Source organism: Siniperca chuatsi, linkage group LG22 (genome assembly GCF_020085105.1).
Source record: "Siniperca chuatsi isolate FFG_IHB_CAS linkage group LG22, ASM2008510v1, whole genome shotgun sequence".
In the NCBI taxonomy this organism is placed as follows: Eukaryota; Metazoa; Chordata; class Actinopteri; order Centrarchiformes; family Sinipercidae; genus Siniperca; species Siniperca chuatsi.
Window position 1 is genome coordinate 6,109,349 of NC_058063.1, and position 27,198 is coordinate 6,136,546.

Here is a 27,198-nt window from a genome sequence, read left to right on the forward strand (position 1 = left end):
AATCAGCTGATAATTTAGTGATTTTCTCAACAAGCAGCGGTCTAAATGCTCAGCAATTCAAAAAGAAAAGCAGAAGTTTAATATAATTATAGCAGAAATGTCAGGAAAACAGATAGTACTGAGCTACAAGTAATGAGTGACGGTTACCACTATCTGTCATCCACAGTTGATTTATACTGTATGAAAGCCTTCTCCTTCAGTTAATTAAGTCCCCACAGCCAGAGAGCTGCAGGGCAAATACTGTATGTTATAACTCCGTGTTCTACCACTTTGTGTGTGACATCCTGGGATTGCACTGGACATACACACTTCACAGTCATTAATAGTTAGTTCGCTCCCTTCTCCTTACTACTAAATATCTATTTTTCTTCACAATCTTTTAATTTTTAGTGATATAATATGATACAGTAGAGTTAGGAGTAATATTTTGCAATCATATACACAATTTTACTGCATGAGAGGAGAATGATTCATCACCACACCCATTTGATTCCCATTCCCATAGCGCTGTGTGCCACAGATGCATTTGAAAATGCCCAGAAAATGACATGTATCCTGTGTCCTGGTCGTTGCAATGGCACCTTAAATAAAAGATCCCATGAAGCTGCTTGTTGACCTCACCTGTCCATAAAAAGCCACTCTGAAGTATGTCCCGAGCAGCCTGCGGCCTGATTGTATCACTTCCATTATCTTATTGTAGGCTCTGTGCAGAGTGTCGTACAGTCGGCTGAGTTTCTGGGAAAATAAGACAGATAGCATCAGATTTGGTCTGTTTTGTGATTGTTTGTTTAGTGGAGCAACTGAGCAGTGCGCACAAAAACAAGCACAAGCATTTGATTTATGTATTGTCCCAACAAACGCATGTAAAATACAAGAATCTATGTTCACATCCATGCAACATATTATATATATTATTCATTATTTGACACTGTGACTAGAAATTTATCACTTGGCACGTAATGCTGTGAAACACATAATGCTTATATGTTTGTGCATTGCACATGACAACATAGTACACCATTTGCTGAAAGGAGCAAAACTCTGTATCAAGGTATTATCAGTTTCACATTAGATAATTATGTGTCTTTCTAGTTGTGGAGAAGGTAGCAATTTGCGTGTAAAGGGATGAGCACACAATCAGGTGGTAAACCCACAAGAAGGAGATGGCTTAAGGGTGTCACACAGAGCAGTTTGTGTTTTGCACAGTTATATTTCCCATCAGCAGGAGGTGGCTCAGTGTTGTCACATAACAGCAAGAGGGTACTGGGTTCAAATCCACAGGGGTTTGCATGTTCTCTGGGTGGGTTTCCTCCCACACTCCAAAGACATGAAGGTTAGGCAATTTGAACTCTAAATTGCCCATAGATATTAACATGAACATGTTAGCCTGCCTATAAGCCCTGTGATAGACTAGCGACCTCACTTCTTGCCCAGTGTGTGCAGGGAGGCTTAAGGCCCCCGTGACCCTGAACAGGATAAATGGGTATTGAAAATGGTTGGATGGGTGGAATGATGTTGTTTTCAAGAGCAAGAAGAAGGAGCTATAAAAAGCACTTGATAACAACCAAGTTGCATTCCCAAAACATGAGAAAATGACACTAAAAATATGTAGTTAGAATGGTCGAACTGGTATCAAGCTGTGTAAATCAAGTGGCTGCTTTTATGTGGTGTCAAGCAATCCAGTAGTTTGGCCTGCTGGAAACAATATAAAATGAGATGAAGAGATGCTGAAAATCCTGTGAGTGCAAGTCAACAAGTCTAAGAAGCCAAGGAGTTTAAATGATGGCTGGAAAATGAATAGGGTAAACTTTACACAAAAGTATTTATATCAAGAGACCAAAGTCCTTACATAGGTGTGATAACTTGACCTTCATAAGCACGGGAGCATGGTTGAATCACTTTGCAAGGAAAAGGCAAGAAACTGTGGCTGCATGTTTATGCAGGACATCTGAGTCTGAGTGTAGGGATGTTGCTACGGTACCTCATACTCGTGACGCTTCTCATAGATGGGGATAATGAGTTTGGCAATGTGCGTGATGAGCTCATAGCGTTCGGCCTTCCACAGTGCTTCCACACAGACCTCGAGGTGTTCGACCAAGACTTCCTAAAAAGGGGTAGAAAGGGAATAATAGATCTCTTTTTAACAGGTATTCACATTTACAGTATCAAGTCATAAGATCAACAAATAAGATTTTATAATAGGATTAAGGCTGGGTATCATTCTTAAATTTTTCCAATACTAGTGCTGATACAATACCCAAATTACAGTACGGATACTGTACCAATACTATTTTTGATACCTTACTTTGGCTTCTTTGTTTCTATTTCTCAAAGTTCTCAAATGTTAAATCTTCGAAACACAAGCAGCCGTACATGAACTTCGCCTTTCAAAAATCTAAAACGGGCAAAATTACTATCTGATTAAGGATAACAATTATGAATCTGACCAGAGATTCAAGGCCAGCTTTCAGCACTTGACAGTTTTTGATACTCAGTGCTACAGACACATTTTGATCGCTCGCCCCCCAAAAAGTCTTGAGTTTTGATACCAGCCCTAGTTAGTGTGAAAATGTAGAATTCACTGACAATCAAGCCAGTTGTTGTTTGCAAAGTCTTTTGCCTAATCACTTTTTGTCACTTCACAATGTCTTATGTAAGAAAGCAAATCATGTGGACACCGCCACACCTCAGTGTAATAGACATCTTGCATTCCGGTGTCCTCCCTCATGGCGGCTTCCTCTTCAATATTCATGGTAATCTTCTTAAAAGCTGCAAGGCCGCTGGGGAACAACTCTAACGAATGAACAGTAAAGGCAAAGTAAAAAACGGGTTCACATAGATGTTTAAAAGAAAGTTTTCTACCAAATACTGTATTTCATTTAATTCCATGTTTCATTCATGACATAATCTAGTCATATTGACTTATTTTTGAGGAACGTTTTTGTAGAAACACGTTACAAAGAAAGATAAAATATTACTCCATGTTTGGTAGCATGTGACTACCTAATAATAAATCACATGATGAAAGCAGAGACACTGTATACATGCTGCTGCCTCTGGTCTAGACGCCAAACAAATGTTTGAGAGATAAGCATTAGCTGTCAACCAACTGTTGCACCTCACAAATTATCTTTGTCCGTTAGCATTCCTCAAAGATAAACACCAGGTCACATTTGTTTAGAGGATTATTAGACAGCACGTTTTGCATAAGATAAAAATTACCATGAAAAAAAATGTTTTTGCTAGATGTCACTGTGCTGGTCTAATAGTATCGGTCTGTGCAGTGTTTGCATGTTATATCTAATAACAGTCAGTGAACAGAGTGGCATGTCTTTGATCACCAGTGCAAGCAAATCGTGCACAAAACTAAAGCGTGTGCATGTTTGCTGGTGAGGTTGGGTGCATTGTATGGTTGTATGTACTGTTTGTAGCCACGTCCTCATAGTGTTTGTTAACACTGTAATTTAACTGTGGTGGCAGTTTGACATAGGCAAATATTTTTCTTAAGTCCCTCCTCAGCTAACTATTATTTTTGCTTGATGGTTCAACCAACTTTTATTAATTCTGCACACACTGCCTGGTGTTCAATTACAGTATATGTGTAAACCACAAATGGAGGTACAAGCATTGTTTGTGTATTTGTGTGTGTGTATTTGTGTGTGTGTGTAAATGGGTGGAGTGCCTTACTTTTCCTGTGCAGGTATTCCGCAACCAGCGCAGCCACATGAATGTAACACATGGCCGCCTGTGAAGACAGTAATAAACACCAGCAGATTTATTAGACAGCTTCTATAGCAGAAACACAACAGCACGTGTGGAAACATGCAGCTTTATATGAAACTGAAATGGGAAACCTCGCCACAGTCAGTGAGACAAAGTTGAAATTGCAGTCAGCAACCCTGTATCGTCAATAAATACCATTATGGTGACTAATAAATTGTGACTGTGACTGTAATTAATGATTTATTGTGTTTAACTGTAAATTTACGACATTGTAACTCAAACCTATCATTGAAACTGGCAGCTTAACACCTGTGAAACAACAACAACATGCACTAAGGCCTGAAAGCTGCCAGGTGAAAAGTTCATCTGTTTTTATTCCTGCAGTTATTCCCGAGTTTTCCTTATCCTATAGTAAGGCATATTTAACTGTGTCATTACTTATAATGAGAAATAGTGAGATGATTCTTTTTTATGAGTCCCTTTCAATTTACAGGGAGAATCTTATTTTTTATTTTCCAGTTTTTCTCTTTTTGGGTACAAGCATTGTTAAAGAATTGTGTAAAATAAATAAAACTAAATTAAAAAAAATAAAACAAAACAAAAACAAAATTAAATAAAACAGAACGTAAAACAAAAAATCAAATGTTTAATCCTTCCTTCAGTAGAACATCACATTGTTATTAAAACTCAATTAAAAGTGAAACAACAGTAGAATTATGAAACAAGTAGTGAATTATGTTATGTTCCACAACATTAATTTTTAGCCAAGCATTGTGACTGGACAAAGTGTTCACAATATTAACTTTTATCTAGTACCAGTCTCCCTTGGGATGAAACAGCCAAAAAGGCTGCATCACCAAAATAAAATGACCTAAAAAAACCTTTAGCTGACTTCTCTGTTTAATGTTTGATATTGTAAAAACATTGTAAGCGTTGTATTAACACAACATTTGATGTGTTAAATTAATCAAAGCATCAGCTCCTTTTGCTGCATTTTGTTCTGGAGGGACCAGAGATGATATGAGGGTTCCTTATCAATTCCAACCCTTGCCAAGGCAAATTATATAGTTCTAGTACTCCACCTCCAACACCTCTCTTTATTTTTAGCACCAAGACAACATTAAAAACTAAAAAACCAAAAACTTAAGACTGAAGGACTAATTGCTTTTGAATGTAGGTCAGACTTTCTGTAAGGTGTTTGATTGTAGTGTTGCCACTGAGCAAGGTAGTGTGCATGTCACCAAAGTAAAAATGTCCTTATATGTTTAAACACTCTTTTGGTGTCTTGAGATATTACTGTTGTAAGTGATAAGGAAATAAGAATGTATGCCAAGATGGATCAACCAGGAAAACCAGGACTTGCCTGTCCTGCTGGCGCACATTCTTTTCACAGAGACAGTTATACGCACACAGGTAACAATAAGAGACAGACAACCGTATGATCTCAGTGAAACAGAGATTATTTAGAGTCTTCCTACCTCAGAGAGATCGCCGTTCTTGAGGTGTGCTCGGGCCATGCTGTCGAGCCAGGTTCGTCTTAATTCGGGGGTGCTGGCGTAGGATCGGGCCAGGCTGTACTGGAGGTCCAGCAGCATCTCTGGGTCTTTCTCATGCTCCCTCATCTGGGCCGTGGCCATCAGCACTGTACGGATCCGCTTGGTCAGACCCTTCACTTCAGAGGGGAATGCCGTGGACTGCATCATGCAGAGATGAGCAAACACATACAGACTTATTAAAGCCTAATCCACACCATGAATGTGGTTCGACTGCGAGTGATGCCGGGTGAGGTTTGGTGAGGTTCTCGCCACTGGAAGTGCAAGAGACTTATAAAATGATAATCACAGGCCTGCTGCAACCAATAATTCTCCTGGATGCTGTGAAATCTTTATATTTGAGAATTCTAGCACACCACAAAGTCATATTCTGACTATGAAATGAATAATAATGATAATTACAGTAAATACCATATGTTCTAGCTCTTGTAACCAGAAATCAGAAACAAATGTTTTCTCAAAGTATTCAAGGCTAAATTTGGATTGGTTCTTTTTTAAGTGTATATTTTATCATGTATAGGTAACTCTTTTTTATGAAAATGAAATGGTGATAATTATACCAATAGATCATAATGGTTTCTCGATAACTTGCATGTTATCATCTAAAATCATAATTATAATCAACATTTTTTCATCTCTGTAAGTATTTGAAAATGCTGGCTTATCACCAAGACATTTAGGGTGAACCACATAACTGTGAATAAGCCTGAAGTTTTAGAGGTTTGGGCTTGATGCTCTGACAACAGTTACATTTTAAGCCAGCCTTGAAGAACCGAAAGATCCAGACTGAATTCGTCCACATTCTAATCTGGATAACTAGGTTATCCACGTACGAAGAACTTTAGTCAACATTTGGGACCTTTACTTTTTTTTCTTTAAATAAAATCTGGATATTTGCCAATTAGCCATTAGCCAATAAGACATTTGATATATTATGGCTTTTGATGCTACATCACAGTAGTATGCATGAATGTGTTCAGAAACCCAAATCAGTTAAACCTTTAAACAGTTAAACCAACGAACCTCTAAATGGCTCCTTGTAAGGGAATCTGTCATCCGCCATCTTCCCCTCATAAATATTTACAGCCTAAACAAACCACATCAGTCGTATTGCAATGCTACATATTAAATTTCACGGTGTGAGAAATGGAATCCAGTGGCTGGTCTAAAAGGAGAACACACACAGATGAAGTGCTGGATGACACATAGGCTTTCTGCAGTCTTTGGGTTGAATCCTTTCTTGGCTTGGATAGCACAGCACAGGCTTACATGGGAAGATTTCATGTTCAGAAATGTGTGAGATTTAAAATCAGCCATTTTATTTTCTTGATTTTATCTTTTCGATGCTTTCTCAGTTAAATTATATTGGATTCAGAGCTGTGATTGGTAAGACTTTCTGGCTTTGCCCACACTAGTCTGGTCGACTTCTACTATACCTTCATGGCCTTGTCACTATTTGCAAAGTTGTTGATGATGGAGAGAGACTCCTGGAAGCGTGAACTGCCAGTCAGCGCCACGTCGGAGATCAGCTGGCTTACAGCAATGATGATCTGGACAGAAAAAGGAGCAAAAGGAGGATAAAGAGCAGGGATGGATAGAGAGGAGAAGAATGAGAAGTGTCCAGTGAGAGCTAATGGAAAGCTGGACAGCCTTCTGATACTGTGTTAGCAGAGGAGACAGAAACTCAGCAGGCCATCTGTGTTTAAACTCCCTCTTCACATTCTTAACCCGACTTCTGAAAGCAACTGAAGTACTCAGAGGAGTGTGTGTGGACAAAAGGCTAAAGGCCAAGGGCAAATTCAGCAAATGTCCATTGAGTGTGTGCACTGTGCGGTGTTTGTACAGAGCCCTGGCTCTGTAAATGGGAAATACACAAAGTGACTTGGACCGAGCTACACAACACTATTCCAGCCATGATTTGTATGTCAGGTAATGTTAAATGACTTGCTCACAGACATTCAGCTTACTTTCTAGTTGGCCAAGATATGCTGCTGTTGTGATGTTAGCTATAGTAGCAGCAGAGTTGTGAGTATCGCTGTCTGGAGCTGGTGTACTGGCTCTGGGAAACCGGCTCTGGGAAACCGTCCTCTCTGGCTGTTAGCATCTCAGCAGCAACTGTAGCACAGTTTGCTAACCCACAACCTAGCTAATGTTAGTTACATTACTTGCTGTGTCGTTGTTGGCTCTATATCTATATGGTATTTGTCATGGTATTGGATTTCTCCAGAATCGCATACCCCACCACATAACCTGTATGAATAGAGGCCGGACCTTTAGAGGGACGACGTTTCCCCTGTCTCTCCCTCTCCTTCAAAAACCAACACTCACTCCACTTTACCTGCAGGTGCGTGCGTAGGAAGGTCTTCCTCTTGGTGTAATCGTAGTTGCTTCTCATCAGCAGGTAGAGCAGGGCTGATGCCTCGGCCCTCAGAGATCCCAGCTTAGAGACGCAGCACTTGAGCACCTCGCAGCACAGGGCCTCGCACAGCGTCACACGGCCCTTAAACAGCACCGACGGGAACTGACGGGACAATGTGTTAGTGTATTAAAAGGCAGATTCTGGGCAGGGATGGGATTAGAAAAATACTGTGAGTATGTAGGGAGGACAGCAGGAAAATGGCAATAAGACATTAGACAGGAACAGGAGCTGTGCATCCCAAAAAACACTCAGACTGTAATTTTACTTTCCTGATTGTCATACGGTATCTGTATTTTTTGTCATTTGTCCTTGCCTGCTGTTTTTGTTAGCAAGTAGAATGAGTATGTGTATGCACTTTTACTTGAACAAACATGGATCTTTTATTATATAATATATATATAATATAATGTTTTGAAAGATATTTTGTCAGTTGAACAAACAAAAGTTGATTTTAGCCCTATATTTTACAACTGGAATGAAAAACAAACTTCAACCTGAATAATGAGGTTTCCTTTTCTAATGGTTTACTTTTCAAAACAAATATTTTTTGAATGATTTTGTCACTGGACTCAGGACCTTCACAGTATGTTTGAGACTTCCTCCACAGTTTGATATTGCGTGTGTTGGGCCTCAGAACATGCCACGCCATTCAATGCTTTTTTGAAGCACTGCTTTATCCTTTCACCATTTTATTAAATTTTTCATTTATAGTTTTGTAAGGTTAAAGGTTTAATGTCTAAATGTTTGATTTTTGCCTCTGCTTTTATTGTCCTGTGTACACATTAAGGCTGAATGAACGTTTGATTGGGATTATTTTCAGTGGTGGATTAATCCACATTTGATACTCTAGTGAGCATTTGGGGCAGCAGGACAGTGTATGTGGGATTGAGTCAGAATAAACTAGTGTGTGTTCATGGTAATGAAGGAACATGTCACCCAGTGCAACAGTGTGGCTCACTGCTCACTGTTTTTAATAATTTTTGGGCAGGGTCTGAAATTAACACCCGCCAAGCGCCACATGCGGGTAGATTTTCTGTTTGGCGAGTAAATCTAAATGTTTGTACCACAATAGTCATGTAATAAACTATGCTGAGAGTCTCTACTGCGTGTCATTGGTAAATGACACTGCGCTACACTGCGCTGCTTCTGTCCTCTGCTGTCTGTGTCGGAATGTGACACACACACACACACCATATGTGTTTTTACGTGCATCTAAACAGTGCCGTGAAACTGACCGTCTTGAACGCTCCTAGTTTTGTAGCACTGTTTACTGTACGGGACATCAGATATTTCACTAAACTATCACTTGCATTACTTTTCTGATTGATCCTTAAGTACATTTAATAGCTACTTAAATACCTTAGTAGAATTTTGAGATCAACACTTCTTGAGTTGTATTCAGGCTTGAGTTGATTAACCTTTGATCAATATATTAAAATAATGTTGCTTCTAATTTTGCTCTGGCCTCTTCTTTAAGTTTGTATTCAGCATAATACCTTATTTTCTCAATAAAATGTACTGAAACGAATGTATAATGTACAATGTATGTACGAATGTACAAAAAGGCAATTTATAATTTTGGCCGGTAAAAAATATGCTTGGCTGGTGGATTTTCTCATCTACCAGTCCCCTTGGCCAGTGAGTCAAAAATTTCGGACGCTGTTTTTGGACAACAATGGAGCTCTGTGGCACAAAGGAATACGATAGATCGATCAAGCTTTGACTACACACACAATACTTGTTAGTAGGATCAATTCATTGCTGCTTTTGGTTTTTTCATGGGCTTTATTATCACAAACCATATCTATAATTTTAAGGAAGTTGTGTACGTTGGAAACAAAGTGCAGATTTTTCTGTAGATTAAGTATTTTAGGGAACTATTTGTGCATTTCTTCTTCATTTTTGATTTTCTGTCTGCTACCTGGGTGCGGTTGTTCTGCATTTGGCAACGGTCATGTTCGTAACCCCAGAGAGACGTTTACTGTCTGTGACTCTGCAGAAGCCAGTCTCTCGCACTCTTACTATAACAGAATAAAACATGCCAGAACAGCGTCTGCCCTGGTGCTCTCCTCTGAACATCACATCAGCAGCCAACGCTGATACTGCTGATGCTATCAGAGGATACTTAGAAGGAAGTGAGTGGTCCCCTCCCTTGGGAACTACATGTGTACACTAGTCTGAGATCGAGTCACGTTAGAGTTCTATTCTGCTCCCTAAATGAAATGTGTAAATGAAAGATCTAAAAATACACAAGATTAACAGCAATAAGGAAACATGTCAATGTGGGAACAAGGCAGCAGTAGCACCAACAAACACAGGAAACAAAAAATATTTATTCTATCTCATCCGCTTTTCTTCTCAATGATAAATGACACTTCAACATGTCCTTGCAAACTGTTTTGGATGTTATAAATAAAACGAGAGAGAATGGCAATGACACGTAGGCTGGAAAAGTGGCATCATAAAGTACATCATTTCTGTTTGTTTCCTAGTGGTGGAAAAGGTTGTAGGCAGTGTCCAAACAATAAAAAGCATTCATCATCAAAACCACAGCACCTTATCTCCATCTGTCACTATCTTAGTCATATCGATTTCACCTGTATGAGTGTGCCAACATACCTTGTTAATGAAAGCCCTGAGCGTGGAGAAAACATGTCTGAGGGCAGCTTCTGATTGGCCGACTTTAAGGAAGGTCAGGTAAACGTCAAACACCTTCTTCATCAAGGGGTTGTGACCTTCGCTGTCCAGCAGCTGGGTCTGACACACACACAAACACTTTTACTGACTCAAATGTGACTATATCTTCACCAAGGGAAGCGGCATGTGGATTTCAACTGGTGCACTGTAGCGTGTATTTGAAAGCGAAGAAGATTGGTGTGTGTGTATATGTGTGTGTGTGTGTGTTTGCTAACCTTGAAACACTGAGTGAAAAGAGAGAGGACATCCAGGACACTCAGGGAGACTTCGGTGGAGATGTTGCCCTCCAGCAGAGCCTGATGGTGGATTTCTGCTTCTGATGGGCCCGTCCCTAGAACACACACAGACATAAAAAAAAGAATATCAGGACACAGTGTATGGTTCACACTGCAATAAAAGGACACATTCATTACACACTTCTGTATAGAAAAAAGCTGATGATTACCATGTTGTGTTTAAGTATCAGCACTGTTCTTGCTGATGTCTGGCCTGCTTTGATTAGCTAATTTTAATATAGTTCACAACGCAAATTATTCATTGCTTACTGGATTTGATTACACAGATAAGAGTAACTATGGCTTAATATACTCTAAAAGGGGACAAAATGTTATTCATGAACATCTTGCAGAATACGACTTTTTGTTAAAGTTTGCCATCATTAGCATGTAGCTTGTACGGAACGTCACCGACTTGTTGTTTCTCATTAAAATGGCAAAATAGAGAGTCATTCTATAGGGGACACATGGATGATTTTGGTGGTGTCATCATTTCACAGGCAAGTTGAGCAGCAAATACATTTCCCAAAACCTCCAAGTATCTCTTTAAGCAAACAGCAAGACACTGAACTAAATATACAGAGATGAAGATGTCATTCAAGTGTTACAGTGGCTTTAATCCTGTGTTTACGTGCAGAAATCTAAAGTCTGGGCATGCCATAGCCTTGATGCATATTTATGGCATCACTGCGGCGAAGTGAATCCCCTTCCAAACAACTTAAAGCTTAATTATATGGCTTGCCTATGCACAATTGGTCAATATGCAGTAAATCCTGCCCATACATCTCTGCAATAGACCACGCATTTCTCAAGTTTCAGTGTGGATTTTACACATTGTTGCATTAATCTGGCATGGTTAGATATCCAATACCTTAAGCCTTTGAGCTTGACACAATGTGGTCAGTGACATAAAATAGGTTTAGGATCAGGAACTGTATTTCTGGCTAATTTCCATTCAGGTACAAACTTGGCATTGTATCTTGGCGTAGGTGTATTTGTTCTAGATATTACAGCAGCTCTCCGTGTGTCTCACTAACAACATTTGTGCTCAATTTTCTCCAGACCTCAGTTAAGCATAAGTCTGGGTATGTGAGATTAACTTTACATTAAACAAAGCTTGCATTTGACAGTTGAATTTGGAGAGCTTAAATGAGGTTGTTACTGCTTAAACAAGGCTTTTTTCCAGGTTTCACCACTGAGTTTTGTTTGGTCCAGACTTGCTTATTTGTGTAAAAACTGGTTTGGAAACTCTGCCATAAAGCTGCTGTTTTCTAATTGTCTATTGACTGTATGTTTACTAGAAGAAGATATGAATTAAGTTGATACAAAGGTTTGCATTAATTTAATTACTGTAGAGTTTTACTGGTCCAGTAATTTCCTAATAATTTCCTTGAACATTTCCTGGCAAGAACTTTGTAATTTGGCACTGTTCAAAGAGACACTATATGTAATATGTACCAAAGAACCAGGAAATTATTTAGTGGTTGCATAATTGTATAGAGCTGTTGATTTCCAGAGAAGGACTGGAAAAATGTCCAACCAAGTTCAATTTAAACCTATGTAAATATTAATTTATTAGAAACTTCATTCTCCATATTGTTTAAATTCTATACTACTCTGTTTTTTTACAAGTCCTATTCATGGACCTGTAAGATAATGTGTAACCGAAAGTTTTGGATATGAACTGGTGTGTGTGGTTACCTATATTGAGAGTGAAGGAGGCTTCCATGGTGCTGAACTGGTTTATCTTAGTCTGCATGAGGCTGGCTCGGTTGCAGCGAATAGCCGGCATCGTCTGAGACTTCCTGTCCGAGGAGAACAGCTTTGACAGACACACCTCCTGACTCCTACATAAATAATACATCCACAGAAAGAGAGATAGTGCATTTATTTATTTGAAAGACAGAGAGCGAAGAAAGGAAATGAGACTCTGAACCAGCTGGAGAAACTTTCTAACTAAGCTGCAGATATCTAACCTATTATATTAACAATTAATAATAGTTACAATAGTTACTACAATAGTTACAGTAACAAGACAGATCATTATCAAACACAGGATATTTTCCTTCTGAAACAATGGTTGAGGTAATGATTAACAAAACCACAGCAACATTTCCATGAAATCTACCAAGACAACTTGGAATCACACTCCTTTTATTTATCTTTCAAATTTCAGATGTTTGACAGATAAGGCAGGTATGACAGTAGTGTTGTTGGTTTTCCAGCCTTACCGCCCAATGTTCCTTTTTCCAATGTAACGAAACTGAACCACACAGATCCTGCAGGGAGAGTGAAAAGAATAGAAAATATTAGCAGGAGCAGGCAAAGTATGTATGTATGTCCTGCTCAAGTTACTGAGCAATGAGGTTATCATTGTACCTGTTGTCTGTTGACACTCAAGGACTATTGTGTTTGGTTGCTAAATGCATTTTTTGTGATGTGTCTCTTCATTATTAGAGAATATCTCCACTCACAGTAAAGCAAAAGTTAATTTCACCTGTAGCATTCAGTATAACATCAGTTGCATAAAACACTTGTCAAACAACAGCTGATGGAAGACAGTTGGCAGAAAAACATTGCAACATGGTGTGTGACGTGTTATTTTCATTGCATTACAACAGGCCATTATGTGGTGAATAATTTTTACTTTCGTACACTACTCACTCTAGCAAACTGAGGAAGTTCATGATGTCTTGAGGGCTGACTTTGTTCCAGTAGGCCATGAGAGTGTCTGTGGACAAACAGAAAGTCAAACTCTTTGGTGCATGTTTTTTTTTCCCAACATTTATCAAGACGTACTGTGTCAATTTTGAATAAATAGTTCCTGTTGATTTTAGAGGAGTCATGTAGCTAAATCAACCAAGCACTCTCAGTTGGGAGATGCCTGGCTAACAGTCACTCACTCTTTAACTTCATTGTTTGTGTAAAAGCCAAGCCAAGTTTCTGAATAGACTCTATCCCAAAATAGCAGAATGGACAGTTATGTCACATCCTGTGTATAGGGAATGAAGGCCCGACTGCAGCGTGGGAACAGATCATTACTGACCCTCTGACAAGGTCTTGACGATGTGCAGGAAGGAGAGCAGGAGGCCCTTGATCTCGTACTGTCCCAGTCTGCCGATGGGAGGCATGGGGCTGCTGCTCATGGTGGAGCCACGTCTCTGCAGCTGGAACAAAAGTACAACACACACAAAAACACACACTCAATGGGGAGATATTAAAATTCATGGGGTGGAAAAAAGCCTTTTGTATTTGTCTATTTCAAAAGTAAAGTTGTTAAGAAGAAAATGTAACCAGAGGTTGCATAGAATGATGGAGACACAGCACACTTACATTTATTTAGATATAGCCTCAGTCTGAGGTTGAAAACTGTACCACCTGAAGAATTTAAGAGATAAGTCTGGCATTATTCTATATTTTTTAATTTGCACTGACAATATGTTTGATACCTGTTTGGGGTCTTGTGATTAGACAATAAGCTATTTTGGGTATTTACTATCAAATATGACAAGTTAAAGGATAAGGCTGGTGTTTGTTCTATATTTTTCTTATCATCAACACATCCAATGAAAAGACCAAAAGCAACAATGTCCATCTCTCAATACACTCCGACTTCCAACCCCATCTGTGGCACACAGGCGGTAGTTCCTAGTAAAGAGGTACATCTTTAAAAACAGGTCACAAATATAACAATAATAATATAGTTTTATTCTTAAGTAATTCAGTAATTTTCTAAAAACAGCTGGGCATGTTTTTAGCAAACGTTACTCAAACAGGTTAGTTCATTTGCCGGGGACTATTTTCAGCCGTGTATTAATACACATTTACTGCACTAGTGAGTTTTTACAACACAATATGCATGTGGGATAGACTGGAAGTGTTGTTGAGGATGTTACTATAGATTCCAGCGAGAGAGAAAGTCCATGTAGATTTGTCCCCTCATTTACCATAACTTTAAATGCTGCTATATTGTTTTTGCTGCTGCTAAATTGTTTTTGCTACATGTACCACATGTTCATTTGCACTACCGGACTATTTATTTATACATGTACTGCATCATTTGCACTCCAGTACTATGTACTGAATACTGCAATAACTCATCTACTGCACTGTTAACTATTTCCATAAATTGCACTACTTTATATTCACTGCACAACTGTCCTGCCCAGTCCAATTCATTATTGTACATATCCATCAGTATACTTCTGTTTATAGTAATGCCATCTATATATAATAGTAGTAGTATAATAGGACCACTTGTAAAATATTTTCATAATATTGCTCTATCCTGCACACACTTTATATCCTGCACTTGCTTATTGCACTTCTGGTTAGACCTAAACTGCATTTTGTTGCCTTGTTCTTGTACACGTGTAATGACAATAAAGTTGAATCTAATCTAATTTCTGTAGATTCTTGTGTCAACACATGGTCTACACATGAAATTATTGCTGTACTACTCATTTCTGATGAATCATAGGAAAAAAAGATCTCCCAGAGCAAAAACTATTTTGTCAAACTAGCTAGTAGTTGTGTTAAATGGTTTACATCATGAAGCTATCTGGAATTTGCAAGCAGACAAGAGCAGACATCTGCATATTAATTTATGTAATGGCTAAAGTTTAGGGAACCTAGTGTTGCAAAGAAATCACCTAAAGCTGCATCAATGGAAGCATGTTTTAACCATTAGGTTGTTGTGTTTGAGATTACAAGCTATCATAAACCAAAGACAGTGTGCTGAACTACAAGTATGTGTTTATACAGGTGATAAATAATCCACTCCAGTACGTCTATATTCAACATCTGGGTGCATAACCAGACAGCGGATGCACACTCATCTCTGGCATCAGACCAGGGAACCTGAAAAAGCCTGTGTTCACATGATTGAAACCTGCACATTCCATTATAAACCAATTACATATAACATGTGGTGTCTCTCAGTGCAGGGGCCCAGATCAAAAGAAATCAATGGTAGTCTTTGGCATGTGTTAAATGAAAATGAGTGATTCCAATTCCATCTAATTTAATGAGTCACAGTTACATAGCAGGAACAGTGAAGGGTTTGTTATGCTGGCCCTGTGTTGAGAGACAGCAGACACTTCACACTGAGAGAACAATGTAACATTGTTCAAAAGCAACATCAAGATGGTGTTTTTTTAACATGATTTTTTATGACATTTTGTTATGAGAGAATGTACAGTGGAGACTTCAGATTTGGATCAAAAACAGTGTGCGTACGTGGCATGAGCCTTAGCCCACTGGTTAAATGAATTGTATAAATCTCATACAAAGTGATTGACAGAACAGATCAAACACATCTCATTTTTATAACTTTTTAAATGGCAGCAAAGCAAGTATGTACAAGTATGGCTACATCGATGAAGTGTTTAACAGTGGATCGGCTGGTGTCAAATGTTCTCACCTCAATGCTGTCTGGTGTTCCTGGGTCCATAAACAGAGAGCCTCTGGAGTCCTCTCTCCTCACAGCATGGCCATTCTGAGCTGGTAGCCAACACAGTGCAGTATTGTTAATATCAACAGAAAGCAGCACAATGAAGTATACTCACTGACTCAATTCTTACAAGCTGGCTGGCAGAACTTTTGCACATTTAGGGGAGATAGTCTCTCAAGCACAATAAGGAATTTAGGCTGATACTGACATAGGAACAGATGCACTGACACATGCCTAAGTACTGTATATTTGGCTGGCAGTTCCTATTGATAACATGATATGTGGCAGATAGACAGATCTTTATAAACCATCCGTTAAGGGGGAACTCAACAGTTTTACTACTCTTAGGAAATACTAGTGAGCCTGTGAACCCAGTTGTATAAAGTCTTCTGAGGCTTTGAAGAAGCTTTGTGAAGTCTGAGAACATAACCACCAGGGAAAAGAAGCTATTGAATTGCATTTTTGTGTGTGTGAAAGACTCATACAAGAGACTAGAGTTCAGCTTCTGCTGTTTTGATTTTGACCAATGCTTATTTTCTTGTTTATTCTCTTGTGATCCCCTGACTTTATGGAAATGCAATACTAAATAGCTGAAGAACTATTTTAAACATTTAACAGTGAACATTTTTACAAACCAACATTTTAAAGAACAATGGGAAGATTCAGTTATTCTTAGCCTCACAATCTTCTACCTCAGTTCAACAACAGTCTAATCAGCATGAAGCCTAAAAAAAGCTGATAGTGAACATAGTCCAAATTATAGAAGATAAAAAACGAATTCAGTTCATTGGGTTTTTAACTAGTGTTGTCTGTTGTGAGTCTTTGTTTCTTTTTCCATTTTGCCATTGTTGACATCCTTCCTTGGGTGCTACTTTCATCTGGACAACAATCAACTCAGGTCACTAGTGAATGGTATACAAACTAAACTGTCTCCATTATCACAGAAGAACCAGCCTCGGGTAAGTGCTATGATGTATGTGGTGCCGAATCCCAAGAAAAAAATAAACTACAATGTACAGACACTCTGAGTGGCACATGTCTGGCACGCAGCTGCTGCTTTCAGAGAGAGTGCTGCTAATGTTGTGCGTAACATAAATATTGCTGTGTAGCTGTGGTGCTGAGGGCCTTTGTGGTGATGATAATGGATGATCTGTAAACAGGAAGAGGCCAGATGCCTTATGTACTGCGCAGTTTCTGCGGTTCTGAACTCACCATGGTCTTTCTCAATTGCAGTGCTGATTCTTCTGCTGTCTGCGGAACCGGTTGATATCAGGTCATCTCTGGATCCCTGGACAACCACAAGACGGAAGAAGTGACTGGGTTGTTGTTAAGATGTAAACTGTTACATACGAAAGACTTGCTTCAGGTTTAAGTCAAGTAAACTGGAGGACTGCTCAGACTTTATGATAAACAATATGTAATACCATTTGAAGTTTGCGTTACAACTAAACAGTCTGTGGGAAAACACACGCACACACACACACACACAAACACACACACATCTATATTTTCCAGATGCAGAGTCCAAGAAACTGTAACTGTGAATTCTCCCAAAGGATTAACTTTTCGACTCACCGGCCAAGGGGACTGGTAGATGAGAAAATCCACCAGCCAAGCATATTTTTACCGGCCAAAATTATAAATTGCCTTTTTGTGTCACATATACATTCGTTTCAATACATTTCATTGAGATAATAATGTATTATGCTGAATACAAACTTAAAGAAGAGGCCAGAGCAAAATTAGAAGCAACATTATTTTAATATATTGATCAAAGGTTAATCAACTCAAGCCTGAATACAACTCAAGAAGTGTTGATCTCAAAATTCTACTAAAGTATTTAAGTAGCTATTAAATGTACTTAAGGATCAATCAGAAATTGATTGTTCTAAGGAAGCAGTTCTTTTAACCCAAGCCATGATCTTTCCTAAACTTAACCATGTAGCTTTTGGGGCCTAAACCTAACCAAACTGCAACCATCACCTGAAATGTTTCTCAGCAAGCTTTATTTTGAAAGTCTAACCGAACGTAAAGTAAAGTAAAACTTTGAGACAAATTTAGCTCTTCAAGGATGATCCAAGGTTCCTCTGTATTTGAATCAAGGATCCTCTGTACCTGAACCAAGGTTCCTCATCACTTGAAGAAGAACCAATTGGGCTTGAATCTTTATAGTTTTCATAATGTAATAAACAAGACATTTTAAAAAGGGAGTATACAACAGTGTTGCAAGTTTGCATTACAAAGCAGTAGCAAAGCACTAAGTAACCCTACTGTGGAAATCCAGGGTTCCGAGGGGACTCACATTGAGGCCAAGCCCGGAGCTGGGTGTGTGTGGCTGGGCAGACAGCTGCTTCACGTTCTGGTAGAGCAGCTCAAAAAGTGGCAGGTAGAGCAAACAGATCCTGGCCTGCTGGTTCTGAAACATTAAATATGAGTAGATGAGCATTTTAATAATAAGAAATGCACTGATGAAACTGTCAAACATATGGTATATATGAATACTGATGAGTGAAATGACATGACATGTTACAGAGGCAGACAAAATGACTACACATATAATGAGAGAATACTATTGCAGGTTCAAGTTAAATACACAGTTGTTGCCCGCCCTTAACACACTGCTCAAACACCATCTGTCCCCATCTGCTATCAATGACATCTGCATTCTAAACATTGGCTTGTTTGCATAACAGACATTGATATCTTTTTGGGGGAGTGAAGATGCCGTTAAACTACAGTTATCATATTTACAGGGTGACCTATGAAACCTTTGAAACATCAAACATTAACCTTTTGCATGCAAACAATGAGGTTCTGATTCAAATAGGTAGCACTTTGGGGAGAGGAGACAATGCGTGGATTTGTCATACTTCAGAGGCTTCAACTAAGACTCTTAGATTCTATATTTTACTAAGAAATGTATGCAGCACAGACAAACAAAATAATTTACACTTAATTTACACAATCATGACATGACCGGTGCAAAAAGAGGCTTTGTTGGTAATGTTAATGTTATTACTGTGTCATTCTTCAAAACAGAATTATTCTGAACACTTCCACCCTCTCTCCTGTTCCAAATTCTTCTGATTTCTTCTTCTCTTGTCTCTGCTTGTCTCTTACCATCATGTGTCCCACCCTCGCTCACCTTGAAGGCTGTGTAGCGGTCATCCATGGCGTGTTTAATAAGAAGGTTCTTGAGAACGCTCACGGCCAGCTGTCTGACCTCAGGCCCTTGCTGCAAGGCCTCCGCCACTTCTCTCAGCAACAGACCCACCAGGAAGTGGTTACGGCAGTATTCCTCCGTCAGGCTGAACTCCAGACTCTGCTCTGTGGTTGGGCCAGAGAGGAATTGTCAATACATCAGTATGGGCTGAACTGATGCGGATACCAATATGGCTTATTGGGACACTCTGTTAAACTAAGACTGAGGTACTGATTGGGAGAAATTTCCTTATACTAAAATCTGACAACCAGTCCTGTGAAATGTGTTTTTGTTAAAGCAGTAGCTAGTTCGAAATGCAGTTCGAAATCTTACAGCATCTACTTCTTACAAAGAAGATCTCAGAAAAATTAAGAATAAATCATAGTCAGACCAATAATAGCTGGTCTTATATGTATACGCAATATAATCAGTATTGTTCAGTAAGTTCAATTAAGTTTAATACAGATGCAGACTGTGACATTCAATCATTCAAAGTGCAACATTGCAAACCAATATGCAACATAATCTAAACAAAACCACATAACATATTCATTCAGACATTGATGTTTCCACACCACACAAAAAAGGGAGAAATTAAGACAATTCATTACTCATTGCCAACATTAGGAAATGTGTAATGTTGGGAATTTTCATTCTGTATATTCAGAGAAGAGCAATAAACCAACAGGAATCAGAGAGACGTGCCGCTGGAGATGAGAAGTTGTCTGTTTCACCAGAAACAACAATGCTGTGTTAATATTAAAAGAGGCAATGCAGCCTGGAAACTGAGTAACCATCTGCAATAATCTTGTCTAATGACAGAGACAGACAAGCAGAACGAGAGAGGAAGAGAGGCAGACAGAGAACAGACACAAACAGCAAGAGAGAACCGCAGTTTCTGTCTAGTGTTTACAAGTATCAAGTCAATTAAGCATTCAGAAAAGAGGGTCAGTTGATTTCCACAACAGCCAAGTTCCCCTCCTCTACAACACACAGGTTCAAGCACATGAAGGCATTAGCCTAGTATTAGCATTGTGCTGAGTGAGTGGGAGTGGATGAGTGTCCTATGATAAAAGGGGGAGCTGACAGGATGACGGGTTAGTGCAGGTCAGAACAAGGAGGTGCAGGTCGATTGCATACGGCAGCAAACATGGTGCCGTTGATGTACAGTATGGTGCAGTGAGCATCACCTACCTACAGGGCCAAAAAGCTCCGTCGCATATGGAATAAAATCTGACCACAAGCAAAACACAAAACAGAGGGGAGGGGGGGTATAAATAAAGAAATTGGGGGTAAAACTGTAAACAATCCATGCAGCATTTCCACAGCACAGTTCTTTGCTTTTCACTTGTGGGTGTATAAAACATGTAGTGTCAACAAGTGATGGATAAACCTGTTAAGCAGGTGTAGATAATAGTAATCGCAGGTAGGTGTGACTTGACACCTGTTTAATTATAGACCTGTGTATGCGTCAGCCAAACATTCAGGGAGGGTAATAGAGGGAATCAGTGTGATGGATGCAGGTCAGAACAAGGTCAGTGAGGGGTTGGGGTCATCTGAGAGCTAGTCAGTGGTTACATGTGTGGTAGGAAGCACAATGCATTCAGTGGAAGGCAGAATATGATATCTGACTCTCACCTTGTACTCTCTGCAGCTTGGTGCGCCCAAAAGCCATGGGCAGGTTAAGAGGGATGAAGTGTTCGTGGTTACACACGGTCATCAGGAAATCAAATTTCATTTCAGTCAGCACCTGTGGCAAACATACATACATGAGTGTGTGACGTGCATGTGCATATGCAAAGTTCTATCAACTGCCTCAGTGCATAAATGTAGTTCTCCCAGTTGTTCAAATATAATCCTTGACGCTGCTGACAGGGCTTCTCAAACAAAGCCTGCTGGTTGTCTGTGTTGGTTTAATTTGGTAGTCAAATATGCTGCTGATACAGAGAGGTAGGGCAGGAGAAACAGCACGTTTGTCTGTACAGACTAAATATGCAACTTTGCCTTTAAGGTAACATAACAGGTAATGTACCTGTGTTTCATAAAGCACAAGTTGTCCAAAGTACCTTATCAGCTAAAAATGTGTTACTTTTAGTTTATTGTTGTCCTCTTTTCAAAGGCCTTGGACCTTCACATTCCAGTCTGTCCCCTATACTTTTCCTCTTTATAAATTACACCTACAGTACAATGCATTGCTTTCTTATTGAGTGCGCAGTTGTTGTGTGCTGGTCCACTGAGTCAGAGCACATACCTTGGGATCTTTGAGACTGAAATGACGCATGTAGTGGTTGACCAGGCCGAAGGCAAAGCCCCTGTTCATGAAGGTCAGGCACCTCTGAGGAGAGAAAGCATGGTTAGCACAAATGCTGCTGAGGTATAGGCAATAGATGTGATCCCAGACAAAACATACACATTTTTGAGACACTTGAGACAGGGCCCCGTTCTTCTTAGAATGTTGACGATTTGACATGAGCCATTTTCATAGTAGGCTTACGATTAGCATTTAAATGTCTCTAGCACATCCATCAGGAACCACCACCAATCATGCACCAACATCACTTGTAGGCTAACCACAGGATTCCCAACACACCTACCTAATGTAACTGCAATCACATGATCAGCACTCCCATTTTGTCAAATTAAATAACATATGTTCTGGCTTCATTGGTCTTTTAACAGTCTTTTATTCAGTTTTTTTTAATCAAATTTATTTTATGATGTATAAGTATAGGTAACTCTTCATTATGAAAATTTAATTGTGACAATTACATTAACAGATCATAGTGATTTTCCAATAACCTACATGTTCTCTTCTAAAATCATAATTAACACTCATATCTAAGAAAGCAGGTCATTTGTATTTCAAAATGATTTAATGTATGTGATTCACCCTAAAACGTCTTGGTCATGATCCAGCTAACTGTCCACGTACAAAGAAGGGGACCCAGGGCCCTGAGCTGTTGTGTTCTGGAGTGGAGTTAAAAATATTAACAAAATTTGCGCAATAATGTCAGGTAGAGCCATGTAAGAAGCTCAAGACACTATGACTTGTACAACTTGAGGTTCATAAACTATCTCAGGTGGGACTTACTGAAGAAAAATGATCTCTGATAGTTTGATACTGTACATCAAATAGATTGAGGAAGCTTGTTTCTAAGGCCCCAACAAACAGCCTTTAGTAAGTTAAATTAGGTTGGTTTCATGTTTTTGCATGTGGCCTTCAGACCTTGATGAAATTGGCCAGGCTCAGGTTGATGCAGCGAGCTTCCTCTGGGATTTCCATGTGGCGGATGGTGATGTGTGGCATGATTGACAACACCAGCGACTGGAGGGCCTGGTGGAAACTATCGGGGAAGCGCTGGGGCCGCGGCATCTAAAGAGATGGTCAGGAAAAATATGTGATGATTGCTTGAATTGAAGCCATTAAAAAGTCAGAAACATTACGAGACAGATTACCAGCATATAGATAAACTTGGGAGGTATACATTTTCTCTAAGCAGTTTAATTTCTTCTTAATAGCAGCATACAGCTCCAGCCATCACTTTGCTTACGGCTGAACTTTTGGCATCACTTGTTCAAACTCAGACGAAATGCAGACTGGTGGCATCAGAATGTGGAATATACACACGGCTTAATTATTCACTATTAGTCTCCTGTTTGAGGTTTGTTTAAATGTCTTGACATGTTTTGCAACATCACATGTGTAAATTTGCTTGCGAGATCCATACCAGATACAGACATTTGAGCTTGGGTGGTGTCACAAGCACTCACATTGCTAAACACACAGTAGTTGTCATTAGGTTTGTAGAGTATTGGTATTATATGTGAACACATGTAGATGAGTATGTGTATATATTACTTTATTTATTGTTTATTTAGCAGGGACAATGCACAATACATGTATTGTACCAGATATAGCTAAAAGCTAATTTTCACCTGTAGTCCCTGGGTGGAGGCCACTAGTTATGCGAAGGTTACAGAGATAAAAGATCAGTTGTAGTAAATCAAAATCTTACACTTTGGAAAAAACGGACAAAAAAAAAAAACTAATGAAAAACTAAGAAGCAAAACAATAAATAACAACCACCCCGAAACAAACAACAGAAGAACAATACTAAATTCCCACACATTACAGTATATCTGTGCCAATGTATGTAGGTTATACTGTATGTGTGTATGTATGCATGTATGTATATGATATGTATGTGTCAATAATTATGTGTTGAATTATTTATGGATTATTGTATGCTTAAATGTGTTTATGTGGACTCTTGGAAGATTAGCCAACGAGCTAAAAGAGATCCAATTAAATCAAATCACATCAAACCAACCTTCATGCGGTTGCCCTCTTGCAGGTACTGAGCCATGGATTTGGCCATGGTTTCAAAGAAGAACCAGGAGTACTATAGAAAGGGATAAAAGATAGATTACTACGGGTATTTCCAAATAAGCACTCTTTCTAGGAAAAAACAACAGTGGCGATGATGAGTCTGGAAGTAGTCACAATATGTGGAAGAAATGTATGATAACAAAGAAATTCTAATATTGAGCTTGACATGTAGTTGATCTGAGATGCCTCAGTGCCCTTCTGATTAGGTATGTTATATGTTAGGAGGTGCCAGCATGTCTGGGGTTAGAGATAAGATGGACTTTGGAGTTTGGATAATAATGAACTGAAACACACTGACATTGACCTACAATTACCCATAATTGTCTTTCTTTCTTCCTCCCAGATGGTATAAGAGTAATAAGTTTTTGGTATTTGACTGTGTCCATGTAAACAAGCTGTACCAAGATCTTCTCTGTTCACAGATATGTTTTGTAAGAAACGTATATACTGTACGTATATACTGTACAGTATATATTCAAGTAAGAACAACTGAGGGTCCTCTTTTATTCATCAAATTGTCTACATCACAATAGAAGTGAGAGATATTTCTGTTTTAAGGACATGATGAGCCATTTTATAGGTAAGTATGCTACCTGCTGTTCAATATTGGTACTACAACTGGACTAGTGTGGGAGCATTATGGACAGACAAAGTGACAGAGTGACAAAGGCAGACCACACACCTTGAGCAGTTTATTGCTGGTGTTGAAATCAGCAGTTTGCTTGAGGGTGGCTGTCACAGCGGTGGCCAGAACCTCATGAGTGGTCACTGAGTTTTCTGACGCAGGGTTTTTGGTCACAAACACATACTGAGGAGAGAAAAAACACAAATTCATACAAGATGCACTTTAAACTGAAACTGTGTGAAATTATTTAGATTTTTATAACCCTTGTAGCAGTGTTTGTGTTGGTAGGTTACCTTAACAAAAGAGCGCAAGTACTGTTCCAGGCCCTCCTCATGACATCTGGAGACTATATGTATGATCACACTGAAGGTATAGAGCAGGGCAGTGTTATTTTGTAAACCTCTTTTTTCAGTATTAAATAGTACAAACTGCAGCCACATTTTACACAAGTGAACAACTGACCGAAGAGAGTTGACAGCAATCTCATGGGCTTCTTTGGTTGCTGCTGTGAGCACCTCAAACAGCTGCATCAGCACCGTTGGTAGGAAGTTGATGATTACATGAGTCTCCATGGCATGCAGGCACTATGGGAAGGAAGAAATTCATGGAAATACAGGTCATGTAAAGTCAAACTTGGACATCAACAAACAACTGTCAAAACTTATACAGAAGATACTAATTCTGATAGTTGGGGTCTTGAAGAAGGTTATTCTAAAAGGCAAAACTCTGGTCAACTTAGGCAGTAAGACTAGACTTAAAATATGTAAGGGACTTGACTTTAAAACAAAGAAAGTTGACACTGTCTAAATGTGAGAAAAGTCTGAATGATGTCCTCCAAGAAAATGTCTTAATTATGGAAATTTCAACTGAACAAAGCAACACTGCACCATTCTCTTTACCTATTGATCAAACGAACAAATTAATTCTCCTTATCTTTATAGTTGTGAACACTTTAGTGAAATCAAGATTTATGTGAATGGAAAAAAGTGCAGGTACTGAAATTGAACCTTGGAGGACACCACAGGTGATGGGAGTTGATTGCAATGACTGTGCACTGCCTCACAGTATCTCACCTTCAGGTATTTTATAAGTTCTGCTGAGTTGCCCTCCGATGTTGTTCTCATCAGCTGGTAGTGCTGGAAGAATTTGTGTAGATGCAGGTCCTGTGGAGGAAACAGTATATTTATTACTATCATCCATACACATTCTCTTTATACCAGCTAGCTTAATGCATACTGTACATGTATGTGGGTATTTAAAGAATGATTGAAGAATAAAGTGTTGTACCTGAGCATATATTGTTGATGCTACATGGCTCCTCACTTTGAACAGTGTCTTGGCATTTTCCACCCACTTGATATCTGGTTGGGACTGTTAAAGTACACACAAATATGAAGCATTTAAGTTTTAACGTATCTTGATTGAGACATAACACACGAACAAACATGACAGCTGTAAGAAAGACAGTGTTATCATGTAGTATTGACCAAAAGTGACAATTTAATATGTGGACATTTAGCTTACAAGTTAGCACTTTAAATGAGCATACCTACCATAAGACTGAATTAATTTTAGCTCTACCATTTTACTTGAGTGGACTGGTGTTGGTTTAAGGGAACAGCACTGTACCTTCCTGGTGTCCTGACACAAGTATCCAGGTGGCAAGGTGGCTGCTACAGGCAGCTGGAGCTCTACTGACTGCATCCTCCCGTCTTTTAGCAAAGGCATCCAGGAGTAACCCACTGGAACACATGAAAGTAGCAGTATTGGGCTTACTAGGCCTCATTTATCAGGATGCATAACATATAAAAACAGCCTAACATACTATAATTCAAATAAAAATACTGAAATCCCATGAATAAACAGTTTAGGAAGTAGCATATTGACAATACTGCAACTGCTTTACTTGACTGAAAGCACACTCTTGGAAAATAAATCATAGTAGAACATGAAAACTGTAGCCAGCCATGTGGTTTTCTTTTCTTTTTTAATAATATTACATTTCAGGGACACAAATAGTGACAGGTTGGGAAAATGTCTCAGCAGACTCACCCAATGACTCTACTCCCTCTCTCTTCTTGCTGCTAGCCTTGCTGCTGGACTCACAGCTGATATGGTAAAAAGTGAAGAGGATGTGGTGTTTCTCATGCATGTGGACCGGCAGCTCAATCTTTACCTGCATACAGTGAAGCAGGTTGCTGTTTTAAGCTTAATACATCAACATCATTTCATTCTTTATACTGACACCAGAATAGGAACATACTGATACCAATAATGGATTTAGTGTAGTTATGATACAGAGTACTACTTGTAACAATATCAAAACTTGTCCCCAATGCTAAGAGATTTATTTGACAAACCAATCATCAAAACAATGTTGATTTGATGCTTTATTGGTTTTGTCTCACAGGCAAAGATAGCTGGAAAACATTAGCACCTATTGTGATTTCACCATATTTCTGACTTCACTCGACCTTGGAATACAACTCTAAAATAAATGTCACTCATATTCCACATACCTGGATTTTTCATGGTTTTTTTTTTCTTTGTTTGTTTAAAATATATAAAATTAATTGAAAGTGGGGCATCTTGTTTGCTCAGTTGTCTATCATGCAGTGTGTAACTATCTTTAATTCAAATCAACGGTGCAACTTTGCCTAGCATTCCCCTGTCTTGATCTTAAATTAATATTGATTAATAACTAAAAAATGTTTGTTTGCATATTCAGTTTTAGTGGTATTTAGCTCTTAGACACATGGGACACATGTGATACAGTATTTGTGAATCCCTGGAAAAACATCCTTTAGTGAAACCTAAAAAACATCTTATCCACCTGGGGGCAGCAACAGTAAGGAAATGTAT

At 39.0% G+C, this 27,198-nt stretch overlaps 1 protein-coding gene across 5 annotated transcripts in view; it reads right to left on the bottom strand.

The window, feature by feature from the left end:
* Positions 1 to 27,198, bottom strand: part of dock11 (dedicator of cytokinesis 11) — a 66,379-nt gene that overhangs the window by 9,302 nt on the left and 29,879 nt on the right. For 4 of the 5 annotated variants that reach the window (XR_006376414.1, XR_006376415.1, XM_044183120.1 and 1 more), the window contains exons 20-48: positions 26,389 to 26,512; positions 25,966 to 26,078; positions 25,624 to 25,707; positions 25,410 to 25,499; positions 24,799 to 24,920; positions 24,630 to 24,699; positions 24,394 to 24,519; positions 23,653 to 23,724; positions 22,548 to 22,694; positions 21,573 to 21,656; positions 20,960 to 21,071; positions 20,516 to 20,554; positions 19,265 to 19,446; positions 18,422 to 18,535; positions 17,332 to 17,407; positions 16,090 to 16,169; positions 13,714 to 13,834; positions 13,332 to 13,398; positions 12,899 to 12,946; positions 12,369 to 12,514; positions 10,608 to 10,723; positions 10,315 to 10,452; positions 7,615 to 7,797; positions 6,713 to 6,826; positions 5,202 to 5,417; positions 3,688 to 3,745; positions 2,687 to 2,793; positions 1,982 to 2,104; positions 622 to 735 (exon numbers count right to left, since the gene is read on the bottom strand). Coding sequence is in view for 3 of the 5 variants with exons in the window: in XM_044183120.1 (XP_044039055.1) it covers positions 622 to 735; positions 1,982 to 2,104; positions 2,687 to 2,793; positions 3,688 to 3,745; positions 5,202 to 5,417; positions 6,713 to 6,826; positions 7,615 to 7,797; positions 10,315 to 10,452; positions 10,608 to 10,723; positions 12,369 to 12,514; positions 12,899 to 12,946; positions 13,332 to 13,398; positions 13,714 to 13,834; positions 16,090 to 16,169; positions 17,332 to 17,407; positions 18,422 to 18,535; positions 19,265 to 19,446; positions 20,516 to 20,554; positions 20,960 to 21,071; positions 21,573 to 21,656; positions 22,548 to 22,694; positions 23,653 to 23,724; positions 24,394 to 24,519; positions 24,630 to 24,699; positions 24,799 to 24,920; positions 25,410 to 25,499; positions 25,624 to 25,707; positions 25,966 to 26,078; positions 26,389 to 26,512 (3,186 nt within the window). In the remaining 2 variants the exon portion in view is untranslated. The remainder of the gene's footprint in view (positions 1 to 621; positions 736 to 1,981; positions 2,105 to 2,686; positions 2,794 to 3,687; positions 3,746 to 5,201; positions 5,418 to 6,712; positions 6,827 to 7,614; positions 7,798 to 10,314; positions 10,453 to 10,607; positions 10,724 to 12,368; positions 12,515 to 12,898; positions 12,947 to 13,331; positions 13,399 to 13,713; positions 13,835 to 16,089; positions 16,170 to 17,331; positions 17,408 to 18,421; positions 18,536 to 19,264; positions 19,447 to 20,515; positions 20,555 to 20,959; positions 21,072 to 21,572; positions 21,657 to 22,547; positions 22,695 to 23,652; positions 23,725 to 24,393; positions 24,520 to 24,629; positions 24,700 to 24,798; positions 24,921 to 25,409; positions 25,500 to 25,623; positions 25,708 to 25,965; positions 26,079 to 26,388; positions 26,513 to 27,198) is intronic. The other variant, XM_044183119.1, reaches the window with a different exon arrangement.